Here is a 22128-nt window from a genome sequence, read left to right as displayed (position 1 = left end):
TGAATACAATATACGAGACACTAAGTGACTGATTGATCTAGGGTACTGCATACTATATCTACTCGAAAACGTTATGCCCAATTTGAGCTGCTATGTATTCCTAACAGATGCATGGCAACGAGCTTTCGAAGTATACTGGTCGCACAGATTATTTGCTAGTATGATCATTGCAAAGAAGAGAGAGTTATGTTTAGGCAACCATGTGCGAGTGAGAGATGATGGGTTTTGTGAATAAATGGGCCGCCCATGATGGGCTAACCCAGCCCATTAACCTTGAAAGAGCCCATGAAAGAAAATAACCGTAAATGGCAGTTATTTTGTGGGAACAAAAGTGAGAAAAAAAAAACTAACGTGGGTTCTGTAAGTGGATTTGGTTCACTATCAGAAACTCTCACTCACTTGAAACCAAAAAGCGACTTTACTCGACAATCGAAGGATTGCTCTCTCTCTCTCTCGAGGCTGCAATAGGTGCATTTAATCTGTGGCAAAGAGGTATGTTCGTTTACGTAATATGCTTCGTTCGATCGGTCATTCAAGTATAGAATGGGCACGTTTTCCGCGTTTTGCAATGTGTTTTAGAGAATGTGTTTCCCGTTTTTCCGCAATTTTTGGGAATCCGTTTCCGTCAAAGATGAAGATGAAGAGAGATCGACCTTGTTCTGCTGCGAGCATTACCAGCGACGAACTGGCTCTTCTCAGTGCAATCATCGCCGGCCGATGATCTAGTAGCTCACCGACAGAAGAGAGAGAGAGAGAGAGTTTCGAGTACAGGTGTCGAGTAGCGGCGATGGTAGTCAATGTTATGTGTGCTTCGGAAGGGGTTAAGGTAGATGTCGAGTGCAAGCACGCATGCATACAAGCACGCGAATGCAACGGCTAAACCTCGTCGCTGCACGTATCAAGCGCACTTTTTTAAGACGAGCGAAACAGGGGACCAATCACAACAATATCAGCGGCTTTTGCCAAAATATTTTTGCAATTCATTATTTTTTTTTTTCCTCTTCGATTACAGATGTTTCTGTCCAATCCGCTTTTGATGACTTACTCCACCGAACAGAGAGTTCATCCTCAAAACAAGATATTTACTTGAGAGTGGCTCAGAAATTAAGCTCTGTTCATTGACCGTGCGTACGGGCCTTTGAAACCCACCCAAGCCTGGCCCGAACCACAAGAGCCTGGGACATTTAGGGCACCTATCAAGAACACCCGGCCCGATTGAGCCCGAGCCCAACATTTTAAATATAAGTGTCCCAGGGCACCTATCAAGAACACCCGGCCCGATTGAGCCCGAGCCCAACATTTTAAATATAAGGGTTAATATCACAAAAAAACACAAACTGTACACATCTGACAAATTTACCTTAAACTAATTTTTTGACAATCAAAAACCCCAAACTGATATATTTATAACAAATTCACCCTCCATTGATTTCCATTATATTTAATTAATATCACAAAAAATCACAAATTGATATATTTATGACAAACGGAGGATTAAACACCAACCTAATACAACGACTTTACTTGAATAGGATCTGTTCTATAGGCTCGTACCTCTGTGTCCTTGAGACCTAAGGAGACAGGAACCAAAGTCTGGTGGATGAACCAAGGCTTTGTGACCAGAGCATGATTAACGGCTCTATTGGGTTCTGCTTAGATCCATCAGAGCTAGCCGGAGTTTCTAGCTGGGATGGTCACACGGCTATCTAACATACTTACCCCCATCTTTTACCTTACCAAAAAAAAAACACCAACCTAATACACCCGTCACTCCCACGTGTCATCCAACTCAACAATTTAACAATAAAATTTAACAGAAACTAACAGTTGATAAATTTATCACAGATGTACCGATTTTGAGTTTTTGGTGATCAAAAAATTAATTTTGAATAAATTTACCACAGTTGTACAAATTTAGGGTTTTTCATGATATTAACCATAAATATAAATGGTGATAAGTTTATTAACAATCCTAAAACTTATCATGAATGTGCAATTGAATCCTAAAACTTTCAAAAAGTGTTATTAAATCTTGAAACTTGTCGATTAGACTTTTGACGTCTTAGAATAGGTGGTGTTCAGCGAAAATGTAATCCAACCTTAGGGCCCAGTTGGGCCTGAGGAATGATCACCTCTATCAGTAAAAACCTAAAAGGCGTCTTTTGTTATGTAGAAAACAAGAGATTTGCGGAGGATAAGATAAATAAGAGGGATATAAACAATTGTACATTAAGCTAAAGCCAAACAGAAGTTTCAACTGAAGATTTCCTTTAGAACTGAGGGTAGGCAGACGATCGACTTCTGCCCCTGCTTCATGGCATAAATCTTGCAGAGCGCAGGACCTGCCACTTTCCAAGCGAATCCGCATAAGCCGATGGCTTTCCCTCCGATCACAGCATGCCTTCCCGTCGCGTACTCGTACGAAATGTTATAGATCGCGAGAGCCTCATTGAAAATATCGTCCCACCTCCTCGGGCTCTCTTCGAAATCCGGTGCACCATATAGCAACTGTACCAGAAGAATTATGCGAAAATGAATTTCCTAAAACCACGTCTCTCTCTCTCTCTCTCTCTCTCTCTCTCTCTCTCTCTCTCTCTCTCTCTCTCTTCTCAAACTAGGTCTCACAGGAAGTATTCTAAAGACAAGCTTCTCTGTCCTCTGTAACTTGTTTCTCCAGAGCACTGTTCTGACTAAGACTGGAGAACATAAAAGAGAAGACAAGATAAATATATCTGCTTATATTTCTTTATTACATCATCTGGGGAGCAATCCTTCCCTTCTGCACCTTGGCTTAGCGCAGCTTCCATCTCCTTTCTATATTCGGTGTAGCGTCTTCCCCACTCCATTCGGCAGTCATTCGGGATTTCCACATCAAAATATGGGCTCTTCCAGATCTCTAAAATTTTCATGGGAAGAAATCAGTCCCCATAAATTTCAACAGCTAAGACGAAGAAAAACGAAAATCGGAGTTGATTAAAATTATAAGAAGAAATAAGTACCAGCAGAAGAAAATGTTTGACTACACACAAAATCTGTTCATTAAACTCGGGGACTCGGTGATAGGATAAAATCCTAATCAACCAACTCCATCAAGAAAGAGTACTTTCTTTTTTTAGGCCGATAGGTTGATGGCATGATCTCAAATCAACTTTCTACTTACGATAATCCACATATTGCCAGGCTTCATATTGTACGGAGAGCTAAGTGAGAGCAACCAGTTTAAATGTGTTGTCCCATTCCTATAATTATTTATCATACGAACTCACAAAGGTCTTGAGAGTAAGAAAAAACTGAATAAGACAAAATCTCACCTTTGCCGGTTGGATTTTCTGTCTGGTATGATTCTACCGTATCAAAAATCAATCCGAGGATAGATTTGGAGCGAAAGGAAATGGAATTATCCTTTCCCATGTAATGTGGGAAAGTTTCTGCCTTCAAAAGTTTGGGAACTTTAATCTGGTCTCCAGTACAAAAGAAAGAGTCGCTAGTTAACTTCCAAGAAAAACTACCATCAAATAGGAATAAAGATGCATCACGCAGAGTTTTTATCCAACTCACAGTAAGCACTATGAAATTATGCAAATTTAGCAAAGCGTGCCCCAGAGCACTTCGGTATCTATTGCATGCTCATGAAATGGAAAAGTAAGCTCTAAATAATAATACCAAGTAGGTCATTAGCCTTGTAAAGAATAGAAGCAAATGCAAGAGAATTGAGAGACTCAAAATCTTATCTTGTCCGATACTTAAATAAAAAGGAACGTAAAATAAGAAACTAACCTTTATTCCACCATTCTTAGGAGCATCTAAGGCATCATAATATATGTCAATCAACTGACAAAGGTTTCTCTCCACCTGACGTCTTTCATCAGCTTGATTGCTACCAAGCGTTAGAAGACTATCCATCAATGCCTGCCAACTATCAGCTGCAACACCCACCGTGTAACTGAAAACACCATAGAAAATGTCAATTTTCCAAGCGGTGCCTTATATGCAGCACGATCAAGCACCATAAATAGATCACCTTAATCTTCATGATCACGTTGTGTTTTCACCAAAATAATCATCAAATAATGAATCAGATTTTTCATCTCAAGACATTTTAAGACGAAAAAACCTGGAGCCAGCTCGATGACACTAAAAAGGCTATAATTCTTTCCTCACCTACGTAATATAATAACCAAATTATGCCTCTACTTACTGGCACATGCCTAGTTTTTAAGTAGCTCCAGTCAAAGATAAATAATACATAAAGCAGATGAAAAGTACTTGGAAAAAATATCGAGATTGCATCACATATAAATAACACTTCATTGACGGCAATTCAGCAGGTTGATGGAACAGCAAACGTCGAGCTTCTTAACCAATTTGATAAAATAACTGGAAGTTTTAAAAGCCAAAATGACTAACCTCCTTCAAAGAATGAAAAAGTCTTTAAAACCAGAGAACTTAAGTCCAAGCTTTCGAAGGAAAAGTAATTTCATGAAAAAGCTTTTCACTGAATACTAGTGACTCTAATTTTAAAAGAAAAGAAGCAAACTAAAGTAGATTTTGGGCATAAAACCTAAAGTTTAAAAGTGCAGCCAAAGGTGGGAAAATTCATATTTCTGTGAGGTATTTTATGGGAATAATTTGCGAGAACTTTCTTTTTCCCCAAGTTCTTAGATCATTCTCTTCAATCACAAGTAGTTCCAGAATATGGAGTCTCAGATTTACGGCACTGACCTAAAAGCAAATGCATATTCAAGCGCCTACCTTGGGTTAAATCTAGTGTTCAACCATAAATCAATCAACTCACTCTCCAACTCCTCAAAAGACAAGTCACTTGGCTTCTTGCAGTTCATCTCTTGCGCTGCAGAAGCAGATACCCATGGCTGGCTCGGTGTAAAGTACTTCAACAGCTGACACATGAATTGCACGCTCAATAAGTGGTTGTTTGAAAGATTTAACGGACATCATTCGGCAATTCTGAATCAACAAATTTTGTAAATAGTTCAATCATCACTGCCAAACAATTACCGAGACAACCACTGCAAGGTAGGCCTCACAAAATGACATAACAAGTATGGTACATGATGCACCAACGAGTTCATTATCGGGAACATAGCCATTGAATCATGATTCACCCTTGATGGAAAAGAAAAAAAAAAGACGGTTGATCTAGGTATCTACAACTGCAAGATATAATAACAAAGATATTCTTAAAAGGGTCTTGTTAACGAGTGCCACACTCCTTAATAAGGTAATGTTTTCATTTCCAATACACTGATTACAAATAACACGAGAGAGACGGTGAATTGGAAATCTGTTAGAAAGTCCAACCCAAAAGCTTAAGCTAATAGGTAGAAGGAGACCACATGACTATAAAGAGCATTTAAGACCCGCTGTCAATCGATGTGGGATAATACTTCAACACCCCCACTCACGTTTAAGCCGAATTACGAGCAGCACGTGAAATTTTGACTATGCACATTCACATGGAATTTTTTACCATTCCCATTCGCGAAAGGGATAGCATTACCATGTTAAAAAGTCCAACCCAAAAGCTTAAGCTATTAGGTAGAAGGAGACCACATGAATATAAAAAGCATTTAGGACCCGCTGTCAATCGATGTGGGATAATACTTCAACAAAATCAAATAACAAACTTTCTTATATTGGCTCTTTGGCAGGTGATCCAATCCTTCTTAAGATGCTTGGCTTGGACAGTTAGCATGTAAATGAACATCTCCTTGCCAACTTAGGTGTGTTAGGAACAAGAAAATGGAATCAGAGATATCAACAGATTCTTGGGGGGTCCAAATAAATAGGAAACAAAAAAAGATCCACTCTTACAATTTAATCTCTATCAAATGTTAATATCAGAATAGTGGATATAGTGATGATTCAATGGGCTTAGATCTACTTACTTTTTTGTTTGTTGTGCTAGACAACAATGCAGAGACAAATGACCAGCAGGCTAACAACAGAAGTGAAAGACTGCATTTCCATTCCGTCAAATCAATGTTACCCGAGAGATTCAAGAAAAAGCAACAGCAAAACATCTTAGATGTAAAAATTATCCAAGGACATTAAGGATGGCAATCCTCTTCCAATAAAAGGCCCCAGTTGGTCGGTCATGTTTTTCAACTCATTTTGAAGTTACTTTCAAAGTTTAGGCTTGTACACCAAAGAAGAGACGAAAGAGGTACAGGCACATGCATAAAGAGTGGCTGAAAAGGCCATTTTACATTGCTTATGAGCAAAGCCAAACTAATAAATGCAAACATGAGCATGAACAGTTTTCCCTGTCGTTCAGGCATTAAGTCCGGGCTCATCTTCTCCTAAAGGTCTGTCACTATAGTAAATAACATGTATGAATTTCAGATAACTTTTTTCGCTAAACTTCAAATAACTTAACTAATAAAGCATTAAATTCCTCTTCCATTGGCCAGATAGGGTTCCATAACAACTGCTTAGCCAAGTTGGAACCCAGTTACGATGGCATACAACTATTCTGAGTATAAGTTTGAAGACCAGTATGCATCAACTGTAAAGCAAGGGAAAATTGTCTAATGAGAAAAAAGGATGGTGAAAAATACCATCCAACTACTAAAACCTCACTTAGAAGAGGAAAATCATGAAAGGATTTTGAAACTGCAGAAAAAAAAGTAAAAAAACTTCTTGTTTGGGGGGAAGGGGAAGGGGGTCCAGGGTGGTATCATCATGAAGCTGGCAAAGGACATCAACCAAATGTAGTACAAGGCATCTAACAAGAATGAGCAAATCTCATGTAAACACCAACCTGAGGGTTCCGTGAAACCCAATACATATCCCCATCGAAATCCCCACTAGCTATTTCATCGGCCAAGGAGCGCGGTCCACTAGTGGGGAAAAATATGGCATACTTGGAATTTCCAACTTTTGTTTCCAACGCTTCCACATATGTAGCGTTCAAAACATGAATATCTCCGAAATGCAAACCAGGATTGCGGTATACTAATACCTTCCCTGAAATTTGTCCACTGTCACTGCATTGATGATTCAAGGCAAAAATTTAAAAAGTGGAGACACCTGAAACAGCATTATAACTTCAAAGCGCAATAGGTAACCACACCTTTTCGGAAAAGGCTTTTCCCCAAAGTTGTAAGTATCAAACTCAAACATGGTTTAACAAGAACAGAACCAGAGATAGGATGTCACCAAAGCAATATAGCTCGATTGATGTTTAAACCCAAGGGCCAGATATGGAGGCATGTAACTAAATTAAACATCTAAGCCCCAGACAAGCATAGCTACAATTATTAATTGGCAAGCTCAAGCAAAAGCAGTTATAAATGGCATGAGAAAAATTGGATAGGATGATGGTTATTTTAACAACGAAAATAAAAAACTATGCATATCAAATACTCGTGAAGACTGACCTTATACTTAAACCATAAAACATGATTTTCTTTGGAAACATGAACAATAACAAATCTTTTAATCGGTCGCCTTATAAGACAAAACACTCTTATTGGTCACCCCATAAAACAGAATACTCTAATGGATCACAATGAAGTTACCAATCAATGTGAAAGTAGATCCTACCGGATATAAAGGATTCCTAGCTCGGACATGCCCCCAGGAGAGGGTAAAACCAATTGTTTGATGTCAACTGCCAGCCTGACCACACTACTCTCCTAAAATTCTATACATCTCAAAATATGGATGATCACTGACAAAATTTTGCCAAAAGAGATCTATTCCGAAATAGAAAATACAACTTTTTAATGATCTTTGAAAAGGCGAATCAATTGCATGGGGTCCTCACAGAATTCAAATCATTTCTTTGAAATTCTTTAAAGTTGGATAAAAGTACAACATTAGCTTAGTCAAATAGCCAAATCATATGCAAACCTAAATTTTGAATTTTACCCTACAGCATGGTTAGAAGTTAATCCATAACCATACCAAGCCACTACAAACAAAGGGATGCACTCTGAAATTAATATTACAAAATGACTGTTTATCTTGAGTTTTCTTTAGCGGACTCATTCTAAATGACAATCACACATAGAAAGATGAGATTAAGAGTACATACAGGATAATACAAACTTCATCACTTTTAAGAATTCCTGTGGGATCGGCTGTCCCCATAAGATAGTAAGAATCTGGAATAGGAATCCTTCCTCCTTTCAAACTCTTCTTTTCATCCTGCATCAGTTCGGATAGATGATTCTGTAGGTATGTTTCATCCAGAGGAATCCCAGATAAGATCATTCTGGCCGCGATGAAACCATCCTTCTCACCATGATTCACCGAAACTGCTCATACAGTAAAAGAACAAAAGGAAAACAAAAGGCAAAATGATTACACATCAAATAGCAATTGAAGGAAATGTGCACCCACAGGAAGTAAAAGCACCAAAGATGAACAGAGATGGCCTTTTATACTTATGCGTATTTCGGATCAAGAAAAATAAAAGAAGCAAATCCAAGTAAAGAGAAAGAAAAACAAATCAGAGAAAATCTCTTTTTGGACTGTTTTAAGAACAGACAATATTTCAACAGTCCAAATGTTCAGAAGAATACTACCTCTTAAAGCCGCTCGTTTACTAGAGAAGACACTATTTGCATCTCCCAGAGCACTCTCCAGCAAGTCCAAAAGAAATTCTTTCGGGACCCCGCCATAGCTTAAAAGTGCAATCAAAGTCTTTGAAAGACACGCAGGCTTTGGTTTATTGCTGCAATGATGAGGACCAAGGTCTAATAACTTCCTCCGGAATTTTGATGGCAGAAAAAGCTCCAAACAAAAAGCAACAGGATTTACTAATTCTCCATAATGCAATCTTGAATTCAACTGTTAAGAATTCCAGCCAGTTTCAAACCCATAAGATTTGATAAAGACTGAATCATGATCAACATTCTAAGTTGAATCTACAATTGGCATTTTAAAAGTCAGCCATCCAAAGCATCACATTTTTCCAATCTGCTGACATCATCTTAAAAAAAATTAACGACAAAATTAGGATATAGTTGATAGATTGGCTTCACAAAATCCATGGTGTCTCTAACCAGACAGTAGGACTCAGTGTATTATATACAATATTTCTGCAGTACACTCCACTCTATGAAGGTAAAATGCCAAAAAAGGCCTATGCTGTGGCAAACTTTTCAAAGAAGGCCACACGTCTAATGCCTAATATTCATAAAAGTAAATGATCAGAAGTCTCAAATTCTCAGTTTTAGGGGTACAACGGACCTCTTATTCTGTTGGGTATAGCGCATAGACTGTTCCACACATTTCGTTTGATACAATTGAAGATTCTTGTCAAGGAGTCACAGCATCAGCATCACAAGGTAGGCCACAATGGTCATACTGAGTTTTATGTACCTCAAAAACTCCCAATGGGCCCCTCTTGGGCTACATCTATCAGGAAGAGTTTCTCTCATAAAATTGTATGAAAATGATATAAAGTTCTAAGATAAAAGTTAGGGAAAATACCACCAAAAACCCCAAATTATGCCACTTGGGATAAATTTACCCTGAACTTTTTTTTGTAACACGAAAAACCCCAAACTATGCCACTTGTGATAAATTTACCCTGAACTTTTTTTTGTGATACAAAAAATCCCAAACTACGCCACTTGTGACACATTTACCCCACAATACTTTGACCCATGGGCATTTTCATCGCTTTCCATTTTCATCGCCCGCCCAGGTGAGGGTCGCCCTAGCCGGCTTCCCTCCGCCATGGCCGGCGAAGGAAAGAGAGAGAAAAAAAGAAAAAAAAAAGGAAAAAAAACAGAAAAAGGAAAAAGACGAAAATGCCTATGGACCAAAGTATTGTGGGGTAAATGTGTCACAAGTGGCATAGTTTGGGATTTTTCGTGTCACAAAAAAAAGCTCAGGGTAAATTTACCACAAGTGGCATAGTTTGGAGTTTTTGGTGGTATTTTCCCTAAAAGTTAAGTATTCTATTGCCAAAAATAATATGAAACTAAATAAAAGAAAGAGCATTGTAACTTATATAAAAGCCATAAGCAAAAAAAGAATTAGAAGTAATAATATTAAAGCAACCATGTCGGTGGTAAATTAAGGCGAAAATGGTAAAATAGTAAGAAGTAATGATATATAATAAAAACAGACCAACTACAGGCAGTATAACCTGCCAATTGTGGAGTATATTGCTGTAATATAAATTGCAATTAAGAAAGATTACTAATATTTAAATAATATCGAAAGATTACAAGTGCAAATATTGAAAGATTACAAGTGCAAAAGCTTATAAAAGCCTCTATATTTTCAGATCATGAACAAAATCTGGAATATGAGATGTTACGGGGATGGTATGAAACTTACAGATGTGTGGCTTCCAGGAATGGAAGTGACGATATTCAAAGGTAGATCTGGGTGAGAGATATGGAAAGGTTGAGATATAATCTCTCTTATTTTCAAAAGGAGAAAGGTTTCTTTGGAAAAAGGCTTCTCTAGATATCGGACGGTTTTTTGAAAAGAATTCGATAGTCCTCTTCAGATCGAAGAGTTCAGGTTTTAAAGGCATCTTGGTCACTGTGGAGAGAGTTCACGGGACCTTACTGTAGTGAACAGTAAAAGGTAAAAGTGTAGAGTGATGCTTTTATAAAAGTAGTCAGACACAAAAGTTGACAGCTATGAGCTTCTTTCGGCTCCTTTGTCATCATTTCAAAATCTAGATAAGGATTCAGGAGGGTCCTCTTCTTTCTCTTCATCTTCATCCTTGACATCTCCCCATCCGATACCGAGTATACCTAGTATACCATAACAGTCGTCTTCATTGGAGTTTCCACTATGATGAGAATGGGAAGAATTTGAATCTTCAAGTTGAGAAAGGGCTTGTTTTAGCAGTTCAGAATATCGCTTCAAAACAAATTTTTGCCAGATGGCAAGCCATAATATCTATTTTTGATTTTGATATTGAATTCATAAATGGTATTACAAATTCTTTATCTGATTTTCTCACAAGAGAATTTTTACAGGTAAAATGCCTCCCAACAAACCTACCGAAGAGACGGGCAAAGAAATTGCCGAAACCCCAAAGAAAAAACCCTCCGGCCTAACCAATATTGGGACCTGGCTTCAAGCAGTACAACCTGCTGAATCATCTTTGAATATCACTACCATATCAAATCAGGTTACCAAAGAACCTGTATCCTTTGATATTTCTAAACTATCTCATGAAGAAGCAATCAAACTTCTTCAAGCAGCCTTCAATAATCAGTCACCAAAACAATCAATGGTAAGTGTGGATCCTTCTCCCATCCCTATAGCCAATCAAAAGGCAATAAGAAAACAAATTTCTAGTGAGGTGGTTATTCAGCCAACTCAGGCAACCCCTCAAAAACAAAAATCTGTTTTCATTCGAAAAACTGTATACCAAAATGTAAGTACAGTTGAAAATGGATTTTATCATGAGAACCCTTACATATTAGCAAAAAATATGTTTTCTGAAAATTTTAATTATGTTCCTCATGATATTTACAAAACAAATGAGTTTTATGAAAAGATTTTGACATAAACAAATCCGTCACCATTAAACATTTTTCTAACAAAACCCATATTAATTATTCCACAGTAAGAATCCATAAAATTATTCATCCTTCTCAGTGGAAACCCCATCCTACAACCATGATGAAATTTGAGGTCAAAATCAACGAACCACTTCCATACAAATCCTCATACTCATATTTTGATTACCAAAAAGCTTGGTGGAATACTTTATTCAGAAAAAATGCCAACAATACCCATACTTGGCTGTTTTACTTTGAAAACTTTGATATTAGACAAGTTCCTTTCTTGTTCATCAGATGGTGGGAACATTTTGGTCCCATTGTTGAAATCCTCCATCCATGGGTGCAACCCAGTTACAAAATATTCTCCAACCAATTTGCACCCCTTTCAAATAAAGTCTGATTTCCACAGCTGATGCTCTTTTTCATATATTTTGAAGTATCATGGGTCACAACATGGAATTTTAACTATAGAAAATCCGTAGATTCGAACACTATCGTTCTCATCAGAAGATTTAAAGTCAAATGGTAGGCCGATTCTAAATTCTGGGATAGAATTGCTGAACAAGCCGTCACAGAATGGTTGCATAACAGAAACCCTAGCCCAATCAATCCAAATAATATCACTCCCTTTCTACATGATAAAAGGTTCGTTCTGTCAAAACTAGCATCTGCTACGTCTCATCAACAATTAGCAGGAATGCTAAAACAAGCCCTTTCTCAACTTGAAAATTCAAATTCCTCCCATTCTCATCATAGTGAAAACTCCAATGAAGACGACTGCTATGGTATACCAGGCATACCCGATATCACATGGGGAGATGTCAAGGATGAAGAAGAGGAAGAAGAGGACCCTCCTGAATCCATATCCAGATTTTGAAATGATGACAAAGGAGCCGAAAGAAGCTCATAGCTGTCAACTTTTATGTCTAACTACTTTTATAACACTTTTACCTTTTACTGTTCACTACAGTAAGGTCCCGTGAACCCTCTCCACAATGACCAAGATGCCTTTAAAACCTGAACTCTTCAATCTGAAGAGGGCATCGAGTTCTTTTCAGAAAATAGTCTGATATCTAGAGAAGCCTTTCTCCAAAGAAACCTTTCTCCTTTTGAAAATAAGAGAGATTATATCTCAATCTGTCCATATCTCTCACCCAGATCTACCTTTGAATATCTTCACTTTCATTCCTAGAAGCCATACATCTGAAAGTTTCATACCATCCCTGTAACACCTTATGTTCCAGATCTTGTTCATGATCTGAGAATACAGAGCCTTTTATATGCTTTTGCACTTGTAATCTTTCAATATTATTTAAATATCAGTAATCTTTCTTAATTGCAATTTATATTACAGCTATATACTCCACAATCGGCAGGTTATACCGCCTGTGGTTGGTCTGTTTTTGTTATATATCTTTACTTCTTCTTACTATTTTACTATTTTCGCCTTAATTTACCACCTGGTTCGTTTAATATTATTACTTTTAATTTTGTATATTGCTTATGGCTTTTATATAAGTTACAATGCTCTTTTTTTTATTTAGTTTCATATTATTTCTGGTAATAGAATACTTAACTTTTATCTTAGAACTTTATATCATTTTCATGCAATTTTATGAAAACATAATACATTCATTGTTCTTGTTTGACAACAACATATCTGTATTTAAAAGAAGACATTTTAGATAGTCAACAAACTAGATAGTCAACACTTGACCAAAAAAAAAAAAAACTAGATAGACAACAAACTACTCTTCTTCTTTACTGACTAGATCCCCACATCCTAGGAAGCCGATATATATATATATGGTTTTGCTGATATAATGTGTTCAACTTCAAGTTACATTAAAAAGCACTAGGCCAAATACACAAGCTACCAACTCTACTAAATTAGTTCACAAGGAAAACATGTCCCATGTTCAAATTAAACTGCTGAAAGAACAGGAAAGCAGCTAACTTTTCAGTCTGCTTTTGTAGGGTCTTTTAACCAGCTAACCGCAAAGGAAAATCTTAACATAATAATCAACAACTCAGAAGTATAGCAGGGCAACAAACCCACAGATAACACTGTGATCACAGTACTAGGGTCGAAGGTGCCATAAGAACCTCAGAGAGTTAATTAAGCCAATAATAGCTTGCTGGCAAAATATGCTGGTTGTACCTTGTTTTTACTATTTCCAGTGATTCAATGGTCCTGATATCTGAAAGCTTAGGGTCCTTTTTAACCTTGATCATCGACCGTCGAATATGAATTGTATGAGGGGGGAGCTACAGATCAAAATTCAAACAAAACAATCAGAATGGAAGATATATATGAACCGATAGAAACAATGAAATAAATCGCAATATAGAGAATTATTGCAGCTGCAAAACTAATAACTAGACTCACAGTTAGAGCTCAAAGCTGAAACGATACTCAATAGTGCAATGTGGATTTTCCTAAGCAACCAAAACACTTTAACAACATCAATGATCTGAACAATTTTCTGCATAACATGACCGGCTTTATGAACAGCATTCCTTTTTTGCTTCCTCTTATGAGCACTGATGGATGGAGGAAAAGCCCACCAGAACACATGAGACTTCTATTGCACTCTCATACTGATACATTATAGCTAAAAGCAGCATAAATGAAGTTGGGAGAGCAAATTTCATTCATGTCAACCACCAAACAAATTTGATTCGGGCTCGTGAAACCAGTCTGGAGAATAATTAAATAGCATGAAAACCTAGTAAATCTTACATAAAAATATTTATCTTATTTTGCTAATAAAATTGGAGGACCAACACATGTTTGATATCAAAAAGGAAGAATGAAAAGATCAATTTCACTTCCAGCAATTTATACCACATTGTTTTTTATTAAATATAGGACTTTGTAAGAGAAAATTCTAGTTTTTAAAATATTAAATAAATTCAAAGCAGAAGTACATGACAGGAAATGACAACACTCCAATATTCAGAACAGAAAACAGCACTCCAATATTCAGAACAGAAAACAGCATAATATAGCAAAATCTTTACTTGCTTATCAAGGAGAAGAGTTCCCTTGACGGCTCTACCATCATTGTATAGACGGCACTGAATCAGCAAAGGCTGCAAGAGAAGTTTAAAGAGCAAAAAGTTCAACCTGCACATACTGTACGATAATCAAGCACCAGCACACAAAAAAAATCTCCATCAACTACCGGATCACAGATGCCCTCCCTAGGTATCTGCTCATCGTCGCCGCAGCCAGCAAATCTCTAGGATAACAGAAAAATGACCAAATCATAGGCAAGTAGCATCTAGAACAGCTATAAATACAAACTTCTAGGAAATTAAATTAAAACTAGATAAATGAGAGACAAGACAAATATGTATTCAGTCATATGCCTTCTTAACAATTTTTCCCTAAATAATGCACAATAGAAGGGAAGAAAGCAACGCATTCTTGTGGACCCCGTGGCACTAAAAATATCTCAAAGAACTCCCCAGAAAGGAACGGGCTTAGTTTAATTCAATTCTTCTACTCGTGACTAACCTTTAAAACACGTCCATTTGAATGAGGGAAAGAAAGGCCTAAAGAAAGATACGAAATTAAAATAGTTGAACAGAGGCAAAAAATCCATAACTTTATAATTACTGTACTTTGAAAACATTAGTCACTAACGATATCAATAAAGGCATTAAACACAAAGGTGACTGCTCAAGGCTTATGAAAAGATATCTTCACTTTACATGTAAGAAGGAAATTGATCACAATAGGATCGATTAACAATGCTTTTTTTGCAGTAAAAACAACTCACCAAACTGCGATCTGCAACACCTAAGCTGCAAATTCACATTGTGTACTGCTTAGATCTGCATTTTGTTCAAATTAATTCCAGGGATTGCATCCCTTAAACAAAATACTACTATTACTAGACAGTCCAGTAATTCATCATACCCAGACAGCATCATCCTATTTGCCAAATGTAGTATTGCCATTACAGTGTCATCATGACTATACCATCTAAAGATATAACCCACAATTAACCACAAATGACGTCATTACGTACTACCAGTTTTCCTTTTTTATCGTCGTCATTATTTTTGAAGATCAGTTTCTCTTGCATAGCAAGACGAAGATACCATTAATATGATAGCCCATATCCACAGGTCACAAACCTTAAAAGCAGGAGCAATCACACCTCTTCCCTTGAAAATATTTCCAGGACACTTCAAAGCTATGTCCTCGGAAACAAATCCAGTTCCATCAGTATGTATAAGTGGTTTTCCGTTCTTATCATAGATGGAATTTCCCTCTTTATCCTGCTATTAGACAGGAAATTGACCATACTAAGCATTGGAGCGAACTAAAAGAATACCTTTAGATGACACCAAGTTTTCATTCACGAAATAATCAAAAGATAACACCTTGCAATCCTTATCCTTAATGCTCTCAATCGTCACTCGATTACAGTCAACTTCCAAGCTAACGGTCTTGGACAAGATAAGAGACAACCTGTTTATTAGCAGATGCACGTCATTAGGATATAATATAGTTCATGCAAAGTTCAGATGAAAATCTTCTACAGTAACGAACCGTATCATGTAGCGGGATACGCTGGACACTGTGTGTGCATGCATGAAGAAGCATCTCGCTTCATGTACTGTTTTCTTTTCTTTAAGTGCCTCACACTCCATGCAAACAAAGTAACACCTCACAGAGGATGTAGTAGGGTCTCTTTTTTTCTCTTCTTTGCCTCCATCCTTAAACACTATCAGCAAGGATGAAAGATTTATTGGCAGTTGAACATGTATTTAAGCTCTTATTGCAACAAACGAGGCTCCAAAAACTAAGATGAAACAAATCTCCGTTAAGCATGCCATACAATTAATAACAAAAGAAAAACGGAAAAATACTTTGTGAAATAGAAACCAAGATTACCAACATATGAACGCTTGTATGTGCTGATGCAATTATCATGACTGCGCATCTGGTTCTAGACGCAAGCCGAGCATAAAAAATGTCCAGAAAACGTATACAGACCGGGGGGAAGAGTATTGCGTATTGCATAGTGTCAAAAGACAAAAGCTAGCAGAGGCAAGGAATCCCCACTCCCGCGCTTTACTTAGGAACATGGATGGGTAAAATCATTGTCGAATGGAAAACAAGAAACATGATTACAACCAAGATTCATCTAATTAGGATACAAGTTTTCCCAACAAATTAAAGACAATACAGAAATTTTGGCAAAATAACAATAAGATTGAATTCTTAACTTGTGCTCTCATATAATGCTGGGAAGCTGCTTGTCCCAAGAGTTCAAGCAGACAGTAAATGAATACATAATGCACATAAGTATACATCTACACTTACGAAATTTCATTTTCATGCTTTTAGATTTGCTCTGAAATTTTGAAAATGGAAAAAAGAATTGTTTTTTTAATACTATATAAAAATTGTAATGAGTATACATGTCAACATTCGTATATTCTGAAAAGTTACATGTAATGACTATGCATGTCAACATTGTGAGATCAACAAGATTTTATAAAACTAAGAGTTAATAGGAAAGGTCATTCCAAACAAAATCTACATTTCCCAAAGAGAGAAAAAGCAAAGGGAGTGTGGAACAAAAGAATAAATGACTACAAGCAAACTGCAAACTCATGCTTGTGTGAAGCTATATTTTCCATTTCAACATTAAATAACAGTGGAGAGCTGTCAACAATTTATACATTAGCCAAATGCAAGCCATAATACAATATCATGACCGATTTTTCTGATTCCTTTTATCATGGTTGTCTTATTTGATGATACAAATTGCTCAAAAATTCACATCTTCTGATAAATATCATAATAAAAGCTTAAGAACATACACACAACGAACAAAACCGCACACAAAGAGCACAAGCAATGAAAATTACCGAAGAACTTGTATCGACGCAAACCAACAGGAATCCCTTCCTTTGCAATCTTTCTATACATAGTAAGAGTATCATCCGACATCTCTTCTGCCAACTTGACAAGGAGAACATTCTCATCTCCTAATGCCTTTTGTAGAAGTGTTCTCGTCTTATTAAGGTAAGGTCCCTGAATGCGCACACAGTCTCGAGCATCATCATTAAGAAGCTAAAATAATAAGGATTTTGTTCAAAAGTGCCAGTAGGGAACTTTCTTAACAACCAAATAAGCAAACTCTGTAATATCCAAATGCATTGCTTTACTTGTAATACGTGTAATCACTACTTTGATAATTAGAACCTTCTTATGCTTACCAAATGCCCTTGGGCAATTGATACCAGGATCCAAAAAGTCAAACCACATTTCTTTTCGGCACCAGAAGAAGCTGACCAGTGAAATAAACAGATGGCATGGAAGAAAAAATAAACACATTCTTTATGGTAGTAAAGAACACAACTTCAAAGCACATTGTTCTATTGCATTTTTCCTCTCTAAATGACTTGATCATATCAAGATTAATATATCAGATGACCAACCCAGTGTTAGACAACTTCAAAGCAGCAAGAGCCAAATACAGAAAACGCAGTGATTAAGATGCGAGTCGGCATTCTGCCAAGGTGCACCAACCAATGCCACTTACAATCTTTTCAATTAACAGATCACCCATTTGCTAAATTAAACTCAAATTTATTCCATGTAAATTACGCATGCTGATAACTACAATATACAGGGTGAGTGCGAAAAGAGGAAAAGGAGACTAAGTGATGCACTAATCCCACTCTCTGGAAAAATCATTTCCACAACTTAGTTGGGAAGAAAGAGCCATTGCTGATATAACCTAAGAGTCAGAATTCAAGTCTTATAGTATATGTTCAAGATAAAAGCCAAGAAACTTACTTTAAAACGATAACACCCCTGAGGTGAAACATGACAATGGTAGAAGTGTGTCCTTCCAGAATCCCAGTCAACATGCTGAAAGCAGCAACAACATAAACACCAAAAAAGTTTCAGGTGACACATTAATCAGAATTATTAAGAATATTAGGATAGATAACTAGAATAATCTTCAAAAAGTTTGGATATTTTATCCCTTTCCACTTCAAAATAAAATAAAATTAACACATACATAATTTGTTCCAGAACCATGTATTCCTAAGCTCAAGTATCTCTAACTACCACGGTTAATACCTAACATTGCTTGATAAAAAGTTCAGAATTAAGTTTTGTACATTAAACATAAAATTTAGCACCAATTAGTCCAAGAGATCAGTTTCAACTAAGATGTCATCATGTTTATTCTACAGGCACCTAGAATGAGAGATGTAATGGAATTAATGAAATTTTTTATTATTTTTTTTAATATTGGCATTGACAAGTGAAAAGAGGTTAGGCCTTTCATTCTCTTTAAAAATATCTGCAAATTTAACTTGTTTAGTCAAACAAAGAAATCCAAATATGAAAAAAGATGAAGTAAATGGCTGACTTCTTTGCTATTCTAACATATTATATACATGAGGAGCTTGTGGAGACAACAAAAAACGGACTCTATTACAAGAAAAGTGGAGAAACCGCCATGAGAGCTGACATAGAGAGACAATACACAGCTAGAGAGTGTCCACACCACATCCATGCATGCGAGCAAAAAAAAATTTCAATAGTGATGAAAGTGATTCTTCTAGTTGTTAAATGCCACATACTACGCAACCCATTATGCATTAGTGATAAGTTCAACAACCACAATTCTCACGAAAAAGCTTCATCCTTGCCAAACAAGCACCGTGGCTTATCATTCTTGTCCAATTATTCTGGATTTTCAGAAGAAATTACAAAATGGATCACATTCATTTAAGACTTTTTTGATAAAAGAAAACCCTAGTGACGTGCAAATGCTAATGTCAAGCACTCTTTTGTCCTTAAGGTGTTGCGAGCAGTGTGATGCGCTAAACATCTAAATTAGAAACATTATGAATCGTACTGCTCAATTTAATATGTGAGAGAAAAAACCACAAAATGCAACAAACCTTAAGCTCTATTGGTACTGTTCACCTATAGTTATTTATATGGGGTATAATCATCTCAACCGAGCAGCATTGCCATCATGTTCCCAAATCAAATGATAAAAAAAAAATTCCCATTACCACATTCCAACACATAAGGATCGTTGCATTAAGAGATTATATGTCCATGCAACCTCAAACTAACCACTCTTTCCTCACTCATTTCTAAACTAACAATTAATTATACACATCAGAACACAGGTTTTTACTTCCCATCATCCATTGCAAGATGTTAGAGACAATATAATGGAATACTACACAAACCATCATTAATTCCCTCATGATACGTGATCTACAATACTCATCCTGTTTTACAGTAAATTTGCAATTAAACACTTGCATGAACATTTCTAGCATTGTATAGTAATAATAAGCACACTTCCATATTTACATATAAATATGTATAGATACTCTCTCTCTCTCTCTCTCTCTCTCTCTCTCTCTCTCTCTCTCTCTCTCTCTCTCTCTCTCTCTCTCTCAGGCGCGCATGCACGCACATTTGTGTATTTTGGCCATTATTTTATCAAATATTTATAATATGTATCAGACGAGTTTTTTAATTTAGGTCATTTTACCAAATCATCTGGCAAGCATATCATGCTCAAATTATATATATTATAATGGCCAATGCCTCTCGTATCACTTTCCTAAATAATACCATTCCACGTTTCCAATTTTAATCCACATATCAAAGTGATCCATGCTCCAAGTCATTTCATAACAATCTGCCTCCTAACAATTGAGGGACAATTTCCAAAATGAAAAGAAGGGACTAGTTTTGGAAACTATGCACCAATGAATCGCTTCTAAAGGTTACCTTACAACGGTCATCTTTCTTGACACGAAACCGTCCAATGGCATTCCAGACTGCTTCCTCAAATTCGATCATTCTGAGATCTTTCAGCAGTCGAATCCTATCGCTGTCTATGGCATCTTCAAGATTTCCTCTGCATAAAATAGCAGCCCAATACTCTCAAAATGCAGAGCTGACAACATTCAGACAGAGCAACTAAGAAGAGAACTTACTCCCCAATGTAGTTTAGAATGAGAAATGCTTTTCTAAACTCCAGTTCGCTCAACGCCTTCATGTGGGGGCTAACTGCTTGTCCATTCCAATTTTGCAAACTCGGAAGAAGTCTCGGACTTCCAATCTGTTGATCTCGCACAGGAGAGCTTCCCAATCCATTGTCTAGCAGAAGAATACCCAGCTCAAATTTTTTGTACAAACTTTGAACAAACACTCTTGCTGGACAAATAGCGCCGGAAGATGAAAAGAAGATGCAGTTTAGAGCATTATTCTTCTTTTTCAATTTCCAAACACAAACACAAGTAACCAGAGGCCATTTTATACGATTCCGTCACTCTCACCACAAAAACAGGACAGTGAACATAAAACAAGGAAAACCACCGTATCAGCAGATTCTTTTACGTATACATTGAGAATACTTTGAACAATCCATGTTCATCATTATACATAGGAAGACAAAACATGACATGTAGGAAGCAAGTTTTCCATTTCCTAACAATAAACACCGGCAAACAAAGGCGATAGTACAACAAAAACATATAGTTCAGTCGCTCTCATCACAAAAATAGAAAAAAAAAACTATCATATAAAAACGAGAGGCTGCGTCACCTCATGCAACAGTTATGTCTTTGCTCACCAGTCACTATCGTCCCTCCGAACATGTCAATTCTCCAAAACGAATCAAATCGGATAATCTAAACAAGATGTTGACACCGCAAATGGTGATAACAAGTTGTTATTAACAACGCAACTTCCAAATTTGCGATGATTGACCGTCCCATATTGCTCTAATTTCTCCGAATTACAAGCACAAAAATCACCAGCACGACCTCCACACAACCAAAAAAAAAAAGAAAAAAAGAGAACGAAAGCTCCACGAAAAAGAACATCACTGACGGGCCGGACTTTGATCATTCAAGGACATGCGAGCGATCTTCGACGGAGACGGCGAGGCACAAGAGCCGGCGCCGGCGCCGGTGCCGCTTTCGATGATGCGGGAGATCAGACCGTCGATGGACCACTTGATTTTCGTCGCGGCGGTCGACCTCAGGACCCGAAGCGCGGCCTCTTCGTTGAGCGACGCGAGCTTCCTCCGAGTCGACGCGTTCGGGGGAGGCTGGTTCTGATCAGTGCAGATTCGGCGTATCGCGTCCTCGACGGAAAGAGGAAGCGGCACCATCCCCGAAGGCGAAGCGGAAGGAGAGGGAGGAGGAGGAGGAGGATGAGCGTTCATGGCGATCGACGAGTGTGTCTCAGAGAGAGAGAGTGAGTGAGAGGTTTCTGAGCTTGATCGATCGCGACGGAGAGACGGTGTTCGAATTTTCCGGGGAAAATCTGAAATCAAAATGGAGAATGTCGACACCTCCTTTCCATTTTCTCCTTCTCTTTTTGGGGCTTGGGTACGGAGAAAGCGCAGAGTGGAGCGTGAAACTGGGGAAATGCTGCAACGTTGCCGGTCGGGTCGAGTCACGTCAAAGGTCCTTGTCTGAAACCAGGAGCAGATAATTGCACTTGTCCGTTTTCGCTCGGAAAGCAAAAACTTTTGCACTGATTTTCATTTCAAAAGTTCAGAACAGCCCCCAAAATTCAAAATTACGAAAA

The 22128-nt window shown here is 37.4% G+C and overlaps 1 protein-coding gene and 1 non-coding gene across 3 annotated transcripts; one reads left to right on the top strand and one right to left on the bottom strand.

Moving 5' to 3' along the window:
- The first annotated feature begins 1514 nt into the window (after window positions 1-1514).
- Window positions 1515-1716, top strand: LOC115664111 (small nucleolar RNA U3). The gene has a single exon (XR_004003537.1). It is a non-coding gene; the product is annotated as a small nucleolar RNA U3 (small nucleolar RNA).
- Window positions 1717-4592: 2876 nt separating this feature from the next.
- On the bottom strand, window positions 4593-21957 carry LOC130137957 (probable RNA-dependent RNA polymerase 3). 2 transcript variants are annotated; one of them, XM_056310705.1, is made up of 15 exons: window positions 21424-21955; window positions 20526-20688; window positions 20317-20446; window positions 18340-18414; window positions 17406-17571; window positions 16078-16252; window positions 15909-15996; window positions 15660-15806; window positions 14699-14755; window positions 14535-14606; window positions 13672-13778; window positions 8553-8701; window positions 8060-8282; window positions 6782-7007; window positions 4593-4898 (listed from the first exon to the last, which is right to left on the bottom strand). In XM_056310705.1, the coding sequence occupies exons 1-15, from the start codon at window positions 21758-21760 to the stop codon at window positions 4749-4751; spliced, it is 2265 nt and encodes a 754-aa protein (XP_056166680.1). In that variant the 5' UTR covers window positions 21761-21955; the 3' UTR covers window positions 4593-4748. The 2 variants fall into 2 exon arrangements, with proteins under 2 accessions (XP_056166680.1, XP_056166681.1); XM_056310706.1 differs by lacking the exon at window positions 4593-4898 and having other exon boundaries at window positions 4908-7007; window positions 21424-21957.
- Window positions 21958-22128: the final 171 nt, after the last annotated feature.

Source organism: Syzygium oleosum, unplaced genomic scaffold, assembly GCF_021117445.2.
Source record: "Syzygium oleosum isolate NSW1041296 unplaced genomic scaffold, Sole_v2.1 Sole_v2.04, whole genome shotgun sequence".
Taxonomy (NCBI): domain Eukaryota; kingdom Viridiplantae; phylum Streptophyta; class Magnoliopsida; order Myrtales; family Myrtaceae; genus Syzygium; species Syzygium oleosum.
Note: the sequence above shows the minus strand (reverse complement) of the source record. Positions and strands in the feature narration are given on the sequence as shown.

Bases quoted from the DNA above. Each gene is read 5' to 3' on its own strand.
- LOC130137957 (XM_056310705.1), bottom strand. From the start codon at position 21,760: ATGAACGCTCATCCTCCTCCTCCTCCTCCCTCTCCTTCCGCTTCGCCT. The intron at 14,756-15,659 runs GTTTGTGACCTG...CTGTTATCCTAG, and splicing joins TGATTGCTCCTGCTTTTAAG to AGATTTGCTGGCTGCGGCGA. The intron at 8,702-13,671 runs GTACAACCAGCA...TCATCATTGCAG, and splicing joins CTGGAAATAGTAAAAACAAG to CAATAAACCAAAGCCTGCGT.